Source organism: Xenopus laevis, chromosome 1L (genome assembly GCF_017654675.1).
Source record: "Xenopus laevis strain J_2021 chromosome 1L, Xenopus_laevis_v10.1, whole genome shotgun sequence".
Classification (NCBI taxonomy): Eukaryota; Metazoa; Chordata; class Amphibia; order Anura; family Pipidae; genus Xenopus; species Xenopus laevis.
Window position 1 is genome coordinate 77,760,294 of NC_054371.1, and position 11,298 is coordinate 77,771,591.

General features: G+C 35.9%; 1 protein-coding gene across 1 annotated transcript; it reads left to right on the forward strand.

Moving 5' to 3' along the window:
- The first annotated feature begins 534 nt into the window (after nt 1–534).
- On the forward strand, nt 535–8,318 carry LOC108705855 (protein kinase C theta type-like). Its single transcript, XM_041584019.1, has 8 exons — nt 535–1,024; nt 2,842–2,951; nt 3,206–3,347; nt 4,938–5,037; nt 6,223–6,355; nt 6,949–7,140; nt 7,399–7,527; nt 8,184–8,318. Exons 1-8 carry the CDS (start codon nt 535–537, stop codon nt 8,316–8,318), a joined length of 1,431 nt encoding a protein of 476 aa, XP_041439953.1.
- The last annotated feature ends 2,980 nt before the right edge of the window (nt 8,319–11,298 follow it).

Below are 11,298 nucleotides of genomic sequence, written 5' to 3' on the forward strand. Positions count from 1 at the left end.
ATCCCAACCGGTGTAGAACAAACATTGGCTTTATATTAACTTACTTCTTGGATTTAGATATACATACTCTTACTAAGTTATCACAATACCTCCTGTACTCGCTTAATATAAATGTTATATCAGCAATCTGACATGATCCTGAATAAATAAACCTGTTACATGACAATTTCCTTTTCAGCAATTGCAACTACATCTGAATTTGAAGTGGAGAACTAAGGACCTGTCTCTATAATGCAATGGTATCTTCCAGTAGGCACACCTGTGTCTAAAACTTAATGGTATCTTCCAGCATGAGGCTAAGGTTATGATGTCACTTAATAGTAAGTCAAGTGAGGAAACATTTCAACGGTCTGAAGAGACAGTTAGAGAGAGGAGAGCTAGAGAGCAGGAGCTAGATTAGAGAGGGAGATTTTTGTTGCAAAAAAATAGATAATAGAGGTCTAGGCCCATCAAAAACTGCTAAAAGGAGGAAAGAGGAGAAAGAGGAGTTGAAGGGGGAGAAGTTGAGTAGGAAGGAGACAGGAGAGGATTAAAATGAGGAGAGAGAGTAGAGAGGAAGAGGAGAAAGAGGTTCAAGGGGAGAAGATGAGTAGGAAGGAATCAGGAGAGGAGATGAATCAAATAAATGCTAAAAGGAGGACTGAGAGTAGGGAGGAAGAAGAAAAAAAGATTCGGATGGAGAAGATGAGTAGGAAGGAGTCAAAAGAGGAGGAGAGGATTAAAAAAAATTCTAAAAAGAGGACCAAGAGTAGGGAGGAAGAAGAGAAAGAGATTCGGATGGAGAAGATGAGTAGGAAGGAGTCAAAAGAGGAGGCGAGGATTCAAATAAATGCTAAAAAGAGGAGAAAGAGTAGAGAGGATGAAGAGACTTGGATAAACAAGGAAAGTAGGAAGGAGACAGGAGAGGAGAAAAGATCAAATTCAAATGAAAAAGATAGAGAAGAGAGCAAGAGAAGGAGTCTAAAATCCCCAAAAGAGAGAAGAATTACACAAAAGAGAAGCAGAGAGGATGACAGCGAAGCTGGTAGGTGGAGCAGTTTGAAAAAAAAAACATTTTTTACATTTTTAATTGTGTAGTTCAAAATGTGGCCAAACATTGTCATCTACTCTTAATGTGTTGGAAAAGTGCCTTATTTCCCATGTCATTTTGGGTTGGTACAAACCTGTTAGCTCTGACACATAAAAACTGTGTCCTATAATGTCAGTTAAACTGTTAATCCCATAAAATAATTGGCTGTACTGCATCTTTAGTATAGTATTTCATTACTAATTTGAAGCAAGACTACATTTCCCATGATGCACTCTGAATTTACAACTAGCTCTTGCTGATGCCAGTGTGTCACTGAAAATCTGTGTGCATATTAGTTTACCAAACTGGCCTTCTTTGTGAAGACTAAAATCCCCATTGTACACTATCATGAGTGCAGCATGTTGGAGGAGCAGTTTGAAAAAAATACTCTTTTTACATTTTTCATAATGTACTTCAAAATGTGACCCAACATCTACCCTTAATGTGTTGGAAAAGTGCCTTAATTTCCATGTCATTTTGGGTTGGTACAAACCTGTTAGCTCTGATACATATAAACTGTGTCCTATAATGTCAGTTAAACTGTCAATCCCATAAAATCATTGGCTGTACTGCATCTTTAGTGTAGTATTTCATTACTAATTTGAAGGAAGACTACATTTCCCATGATGCACTATGAACTTACAACTAGTTCTTTTTGCTGATGCCAGTGTGTCACTGAAAATCTGTGCATATTAGTTTACCAAACTGGCCTTCTTTGTGAAGACTATAAACCCCATTGTACACTATCATGAGTGCAGCAGTGGTAATCATCTACAGCCATGTAGTTATTCTTTACAATTGTCACATTACTGTACTCCTTAGTTTTAATCCTCTATCATCAATGTATGTATATGGGGAGAGATATAAACCCCATAAACACCTTTACTCACAAAACAGTGGAAATTGACTAAAAGTTTAGATGGTGAATTATAATGTTTGAAACTGTGGCACCTCAGTTATATAATTAAAAAGAAAAACATTTGCGTTGCTGACAAGTTCTTCAATGCAAAGTAATGGCACAATTGTATAGCATCAGTCATAGCAAATATTCTGGTGGGCTCTGGGCAAATGTCCTCATCGTCTTTGTATTAAAACATCATGTTAGTAAATGAGGCAATTCATCTCCATATACTTCATGCAAAAACATACAGTAGTATATATGATGTAATTTAAACATGTGATTCACGTTTGAGTTAACTGTTAGTATGTTATAGAATAGCCAGTTCTAAGCAACTTTTCAATTGGTCTTTATAGTTTTTAAATGATTTGCCTTTTTCTTCTGATTCTTTCCAGCTTTCAAATGGGGGTCACTGACCCCATCTAAAAACAATTGCTTTGTAAATCTACAAGTTTATCAGTATTGCAACATTTTATTACTAATCTTTCTATTCAGTTTTATTCTCCTGTTCATAATCTAGTCTTTTATTCAAATTGTATGGTTGCTAGGGTGATTTGGACCCTAGAAACAAGATTGCTGAAACTGTCAACTGGAGAGCTGCTGAATAAAAAGCTAATAATAACAATAAAACTAATAAAAAACTTAAAACCAGTTGCAAACTGTCTTAGAATATCACAAAGGGGCAGTATACCCCCTTGTTCAACAGTAATGCAATGGATAGGGCTTGTGCTTAACATACTTTTTGTTTTAATCACTAAAAAAATCTATGTTTTTTGTTATTTCTTGAGCTAAACAGGGGAAGTATATTAACTCTGTGTTTGGTCCATATGATTCCATGAATCCCTATTCATTCCCTTTTTGTTTTTTTAACTAGATGAAAATGAGAGCAAGAAACATCATGCTGATTCTCCAGAGCTGCCCGACCCACTGGCAATTTCCAACTACCAATTCCATTCTGAGCTGGGGGAAGGAACATTTGGCAAGGTGAGTGACAACTTTCCAAAAGGGGTAAAGGTGTGAGGGAAAAAATTAGGGATTTATGATTTTACAGGTACAGTAAGTATGTTGTACTTGTCTCTATGAATCCATTTCAATCAAACAGCAAAGGAACCCCATGTATTTTGAGAGATTCCGACAGGTTCTCTAATCTAATCTAAACCATTAATTATGCCAGTGTGAATCAGTGATTGTGTCCCTGCAAGGGGCTATTTATGATGCTCTCTCATTGCATTTCTCAGGTTTTTCTGGCAACATTAAGCAACAAGAAGCAAAACGTGGCCATTAAAGTCATCAAGAAAACATCGAAGATTAGTTGTGTTAAGATCAAGACTGAATCCAACGTGCTCAGGATCGCCAAAGAAAACCCATACCTGTGCCAAGGTTTTGCAGCATTTCAATCTCAGGTATATGTTTGGGTCAGTCATGCAGCCGTCACAAAATACCACATGTTCTTTCCCTATAGACAACACACTCATTTTTGTATACTTTCAAAACATTTGCACTAAGCTTCTAACCCACCCATACATGCAATGATCCCATTACACATACCAAACAGATCATACAGAACTAAACCTCACACACATTAGATTAGCAATAAAACACAAATCTCTATACTCCATGCAGCAAAACCATATCTCCCTTATACCATTCAAACTAAACTCACACACCTCATACAATTGATTGTTTAATAGGGCTTTAATTCATGTTTCTATTGATGAATTTTCTCACATAGGTGCAAAACCACTTTCACACTTTCCTTATTATATCTGCTCCCATCTGAAATATAAAATACTCCACTTATAATATAATGTCTGAGATGAGTTGGATATTGGGTGCACACATGAATGACCAGTAATCTGATCATTAAGATCATTAGGACAATGGATTGGATCACATGTAGAGCTCAAATACAGGCCATGAAACACAGTAGGGCTCATTTAGCAACACTGGGCAAATTTGCCCATGGGCAGTTATCTATAGCAACCAATCAGTGATTAACTTAAAGCCAGCTGTAAGTAGAATAATGAATGCAACAATCTGATTGGTTGCCATGGGTGACTGCCTATGGGCAAATTTGATTTTCAGTGTTGATAGATGAGCCCCAGTGACTTAATATACCACTTATATTTGGGGCAATCCTTAATATATATATGATTTTACTGTCTTATAATTATTTAAATCTGTGTGTTCTCTCCTATGTTATTTTTCATTTTTATAATCTCTTTTTATTTGTCTGTCACCAGTCGCATTCATTCCTCATCATGGAGTTTGCCAGTGGGGGCAGCCTGTGGGATCAGCTAGCAAAATACCAGCGCCTGGAGATGAGCAGAGTTTTGTAAGTACAACCTGAGGAACTCTACCTATTTGTCTCTTAGTTTACTATTATCTGCCCAGATATGATGTAGAAACGGGGAAAGAAAAGATTATCCTCCTAATTGTTTAATACAGAGAAAGCAAGTACATGTAGCACTTTACAATAATATTATTAGAAATCTGGGTCTTAAAGAAAGTAACAAAAAACTTACAGACAAAACTAATAGGATAAAGATATAAAAGTAGAAAAATGATATGGCCATTAAAGTACAGTAACATGAAATATTTTGGTTACCAGTAAATGCTACCAGTGTCGGACTGGCCCACAGGGATACCAGAAAAAGTCCCGGTGGGCCCAGGTGTCAGTGGGCCCTCATGCTGCTAAACATTTGGCTTATATCATGGCCATTCTCTATTTCTATGAGAACAAAGAGGCTAAATAGATGGAAAAATAGAGCATAGTATGTAAAGAAAAGAGACTAGAGGTTAAGTGAGCAGAGGGAGAAAAATAATACTAAGAGTGGGCCCCTGGTCTATGATTAATTCGTGGGCCTCTGGCCAAGGTTTTTGGGTGGGCCCCTGGTGTCCCAGTCCGACACTGAATGCTACCTGCTGTTTTGAGGCATCTTTTGTTATACTCTTTTTGTACACTAAAAGTTTCTATTTTTCTGTCCAATTTTCTTTCCTTGAAAAGGTTCTATTCAGCAGAGATAGCGTGTGGCCTAGACTTCCTGCATGACAGAGGCATCATTCACCGGTAGGTATTACTCAGCTCTGATCTCTTGCTACTGTGTATGTTGTCTTTTGTAATGTATATTGTGATCCACTGCTCCTAGGGGTACATTTACTTAGCTCGAGTAAAGGAATAGAAGAAAAAATACTTAGAATTTCGAATGTTTTTTTTTGGCTACTTCGACCATCGACTACGACTTCAAATCGAACGATTCAAACTAAAAATCGTTCGACTATTTGACCATTTGATAGTCGAAGTACTGTCTCTTTAAAAAAAAACTTCGACCAACTACTTTGCCACCTGAAACCTACCGAACATCAATGTTAGCCTATGGGGAAGGTCCCCATAGGCTTCCTAACCAATTTCTGATCAAATGAAAATCATTAGATCGATGGATTAAGGATTTAATTGTTCGATCAAACGATTTTTCCTTCAATTGTTCGATCGTAGGAAATGCGGTAAATCCTTCGACTTAGATGTCGAAGGATTTTACTTTGAATATCGAGGGTTAATTAACCCTCGATATTCGACCCTAAGTAAATGTGCCCCCTATTGTATGTTCACAACATTCATATTATTGGCTAAAAGTAAAACTCTTGACTTCTTTTCACAATCATTTCCACCAGGTGATTTATATTTCAAATGATTCCATCCTTTTCCCTTCTGAGTTTTTAAGATTACTCTGTTAAAGTGAATATACTAGTGGGCATGTACTTCTTACACAGCTGGGTGTGAAGTAAAAGATTGGGTGCAATCTGCCATGTTTTTTTTACAATTTGAGTCCTGCATTGCAGGTAGAGGAATTGCTGCTTGTCTCTGTAGTCCAAAACATAGTGCACAGACCTGCAGTTGCCCCACAAATACAGAGCTGTGTTTGTAATGAGCTGTATATATATGAAGAGCAAACAGGAAGGGACATGTAGGTGCATTTTTTTGCACCCATAAGAGCTTTTGTATCTGGGTTTTACTAAGTGACCGCCAGTGATTAGTAATGCTTTACCTCTATGGCATTTATGGGTCTTAATTTAATGAAAAGATACATCTTGCTTATGAAGCTGCCATATTTTTTTTTCTCAGTGTAACTACAGTGTACCAGCAGGTTTGCCATTCAATGGCTTTAGAAGGAGTTTAAGGGAGATATGTATGTCTTTCTTTCCACAACTACATATATTTTGTGTAATAACTGAATGTATTCTATCTATATTCCAGAGATCTAAAACCAGAAAACATCTTGCTGGACCAAGAAGGCCACGTAAAAATATCAGATTTTGGTCTAGCACTGGAGACATTCGGCGATAGAGTCACTGGCTATGCAGGAACACTGGGCTACATCGCTCCAGAGGTGAGGCATTCAAATCCAGTGTATTTGTAGCACAAATAAATGTCTAGGGAATGTGCCCAAAATATTGAAAATGTATGATTTATATAGCATTAAACTTAGCTTTGCACGTATGTATGCCTATTTATGTGTCTAGGTTACATTAAAGGGAATATGAATAATAAAATATGTTATTAGAGTTATTATAATTTATTTCTGAATATGTTATATTATGTTATTTAAATTGAAATAACATTTTAAAATGCATGAATTAAAAATTTGCAATGATTGTAAAATGATTTGTACTTATTTACTTTTCTGTTTCATTTTGGGGGTTTATATAAGTAAATCTAATAAACACAAGACTAAAATGTTGAGTTGACATAGATGAGATGTCAGTGGAATGTATTACTTATACTATACATCCAAATATTTTGTTAACCTCTCAGGACCCTTGAGTGTGCTTGAGATGTTAGGTTCAGTTCATGGGTCTTAAAAATAAACTATAATTAGTGCAACATTCTAGCTGTGATCAAAATAAAAGGTTGTAGTTAACTAAAACAAGCTATTTTTTTAGATGTCAGTGCTCATTAGATGTTACTATTTCTTGTTTCTAGATAATACAAAATGAGGAGTATGATGTAGCGGTTGACTGGTGGTCATTCGGTATCATCACCTGTAAAATGGCCACTGGTAAGTCCCCGTTTTATGATGGATCTGATAGAGAGAAGGTCATCATAGACACCATCTGCAACGAGCCTGAGATACCTGATTGCCTAAGCACAGATCTGCAACATCTTCTAATAAATGTGAGTATGAACAGAGTTATAGAAATGGCTACGTTTATACACATACAATATATGTCCAATTTCTCAAAATATAAGATTTTTCTGGATTTGCTTTTTACTTTGCCATCCTTACTTCTGAAAATATATAAAGTTTAAAACGATTGATAATGGACTGCTCTCAGCTGTTGATAAAAGCACATAGGTATCATTCACATTAAAGCTAATGTCACAAGCACCAGGATTGTTTCAAAGTGAAGATAATTGTTCATTTTCTTTTAGCTACTGGTGAAGGATCCCCAGCTGCGTCTGGGAATATATGGAGATATACGCTACCACCCATTTTACTCATCCATCAACTGGGAGAAACTGGAACAGAAGAAGATACCACCACCTGTCCAGCTAACAGAAGTAAGTACATGATTGCTGATGGAAATACACTCATTATTTACTCGCCAGTGAATTCTAGAAATTTTACTCTACTTTGCAGTCTACCCAAGGTAAAGCTCAGAAAGCCATGTAAAATGGTGGCACAATATTAAAATGGAAAGTTTGCTGGGCAAGCATAATTTGTTATAAAACAAAGCTCAGATTAAATTATTGTACCCCCCCCCTCATTAAATTTGGGTTACCATGTACTTTAAATATTGGGGGGCCTAAAAAAATTAAAACAACACAGTAATTTGCATGTTTTTGTAGCTTACGTTTTCCACTTGTTTTAGTGAATGAGGCCTGAAATAAGAAAAGGAGAGGGCCTTAAGGTGTGTGAAATAAAGAAAAGGAGAGGGCCTAAATGCAGAGATAAAATTCAAGTCTGTTAATTGCATTTTCTGTAGCTTTAGAGGGTATTTTCTTTCTAGCCATTAGTTACTAACCCTGGCAAACAAATTAAAATTTCATCTTAGAAAGAGGCCGATTAGATATAAAAAAGGAAGAAATCCAGATGCATTTTATTTAAAAATATTAATGTGTACAGTTTACTAAATGGCACTATAAGGTGAATATCCCCTTTATGAATTAAACATACCCTTCTGCACTACTATTAACACACAAAGCTTTCCTTGCAGCCTTCAAGTGATGTCAAGACGTGCTATGGAAAGTCACTGTCACCGTTGGACTTCCTGGATTACAAGAACACAACACAGGAGAGTCACAATATTTCAGGCTTTTCTTATACGAGTTCCACCTGGTACAAAGAGTGAGTTGTATTGCGGAGGCTCAGCCAGGCATCTTATCCACCTGATGCATCAAGATCATCATCCTCATCAAGATCATCATCCTCATCATCACCTGCTCATAATAGAAACAATTCCCCCTATGGAGAGAATGAGAGTGTTATAGGTTTTATTGTTAAATATTAGAACAAAATCAATGTAAATTTTTAGTGATTAAATAAAATGTTTAAAAAAAACCCCCAGAAGTTGCAGGCTTTTTGTTTTGTCCCACAATCTCTACATATATAAATCTTGTGTAATCCTACTTTTCTCTGATTCTGGTAGTGAGTCTTCTGTGTAATAGCAATAAAGGGTTAATTCTCATTAATTCCGATTTTTTTATATGGTAAAAGAACAACAATATAGATACATTCTTACTTCACATAATAATTCTAAAAGCTTCAGATGTCCACTGCAGCAGTTGCTGGTTATATACAGATAACATGATATAATCGTAGATTTATATATATACAGTATATATACAGTATATATATATATATATATATATATATACAGTATATATATATATATATATATATATAATTCTCCAATGAGTATCCGCACTCCAAGGCAATGTAGAATAGAGAGGGGTGCACGGTAATTTTTGTATATATAAATATATTTTTTAAATACATTTTTAAAAAGATCTAGGGGGTTATTTATCTAAGTCTGAATTTATCTCAATATTTTCTGAATGAAACTCTGACCAAATGTGCACAGGTTTTTTCAGCTTATTTATTAATACACTTTCCTGAAAAAATTTTTGAAGTGAAAAAATTTTACGAAATTTACGGAATTTCCACCCGAAAACTCACATTTTTCCTGATTTTTGCCCGAAAACCCCAAAATCTTCAGGTTATCGCATGAAAACCAGCGCTAATCAAAAAATCTTTGTGACTTCTCCCATTTTCTTATATGCAACCTCAACAGGTTGTTGGGTTTTCATTTGGAGGGGTTAAACTTGATGGACTTTGTCTTTTTTTCAACCCAATTTAACTATGTAACTATGTAACAGGTCTGAGATGCCAGATTTTCAGATTCTGACTTTTTCCATCCTCAGGGTATAATAAATCCCGAAAAATTAGATTTTTTTTTTTTTACAAAAAATTTGAATTTTATACTAAAGAACATGAATTTTTGGGGGTTTTTGCCATTCAGAGTTTATGGGAGACTTTGTGGGTGGGGGAACAAAAGTTTTGCAGGCAAAAAGTAGTTGCTGACCTACTCCCGGAACAGAGACACAGCAAATAAAAGACTAAACTAGGGTGAATTTGTTCTGCAGTATGTCAAGAATATTACAGTTGATTGGTTATTAATCAATATATTTCACCACTGTCATGGGTGCAAGTGTTAGAGAAAAAACCAGTGTGTCCATTAGTGTAATCTAGGGGATATTCCAGGGTGTCGACACCTGTGTGCCACCCATCTACACAGGCTGTGCTGCATACAGAATACAACTCCATACACTTTTTAGAAATCCAGATTGGCTGTGATATTACATTTACATTGCTATTCTTATTTGTTACTGCTTCCATTTTTATTCAGGCCTTTATAATAAATCTTCTTTTTAGATTTTTTCAGGTTATAGTCAAATGATATAATTTTAAACTCCACATCTGAGAAATACCCAACAAATATCAACTGCAAATTGTCATAAAATACTGCTAGCTTCTGCCAGTAGGTAAATGCCCTACACCTTTCAGTATATATGCAAGGTATAGCATACTCATGATTTTAAGTAAATATGGATTTTGTTGTGAGAATATGCTTGGCGAAATTGAGGCAAACTTTGGCACAATGAAGTGAGAAAAAATACACCCACAAAATTCATGGCATATATGCTGTTATATGAAGTATTTCTAAAATCTAACCCTTACCAAGGCTTTTAAGGAATTAATTAGAAAACATTTGCATTGAATCCAGGATTCGCCCAGGAGATCACAGGGCCCCGTACGAAAAAATTTAAGGCCCTCCTTCAAGTTAAAAAACCTTTAGTGGCCAAGGTCCCCCCTACAAGTTAAAAAAAGACAATTGGTGGTCTTTTCATTAGTGGTACTTTGGTAATGCAAGCATTTCAAAAAAAATTTTAATGACTTTTGCAGCCTATCACTCTGAAATAAGGAAAAGTCGCCAGCGTTTTTTGAACTTTGATGCATTTTCCATTCACAGAATATGATGTAAGATCTGAGCTGGTCTGAGCTGGTCTGAGCTGGCAAAGGCAAGTCTGGCAAAAGAGGTAATGTTGTAACGTCCATTCACCAGAGTGAATTGTCGGCTGGCGATAGAGTACAAATGAACGCTAGTGCCTGTCTCTTTCGCTAGCGAACTGGTGCCTGCGCCTGTTAGTAAATCGACGTTGTCCCTGCGGGCGGTAACAATTCGCTGGCATTAGCCATTTTACCCTATAGTAAATGAATATCCAAATTACCAAAAGATCTATTATCTGGAAAACCACAGGTTTTGTGCTTGTTCCTACACTCTTTAAAGTGGTATTTTCCCAATATACATGTAGAGGTAGTTTTGACATTGTTAGAGGTAGAAAAAAGAACTCTTACTTTCAGAGTAGCACCAACAAATCGTATAGGGGCTATAAGGAGTTTATTTTCAGTATGAGAACATGAGACGTTTCATTATACATTGCCTTGCAAAAGCATTCAGGCCTTTGAACAATTCTCATTTTACTGAATAACAAATTCTTTAATAAAATGTTGTTCACTATGATATATTTTATTTCAAAGAACTGGAACAGAATTTGTTTCTGATGCCTTTAAAATGTCATTGTAGAAGTAGATATACAGTAAAGTAAAGCCAATTGGTCAAAGAAACGCGTCAGGTGACTAGACACGCTATGGTTTAGTTGTGCAGTCCCAGGAGAATGCCTGTCTGTGTTTTTAAAGATGCTTGGAAATAAAGACTTTTTTCTTTTATTCTAATATCCCGTGGTTATTGGCTCCAGTCTATCTATTAC

Excerpts from the sequence above, each read along its gene's own strand:
- LOC108705855 (XM_041584019.1), top strand. The coding sequence starts at position 535 with ATGAGGAGAGAGAGTAGAGAGGAAGAGGAGAAAGAGGTTCAAGGGGAG. Across the intron at positions 7,141-7,398 it reads TGCAACATCTTCTAATAAAT|CTACTGGTGAAGGATCCCCA; the intron begins GTGAGTATGAAC and ends ATTTTCTTTTAG. Across the intron at positions 7,528-8,183 it reads CACCTGTCCAGCTAACAGAA|CCTTCAAGTGATGTCAAGAC; the intron begins GTAAGTACATGA and ends CTTTCCTTGCAG.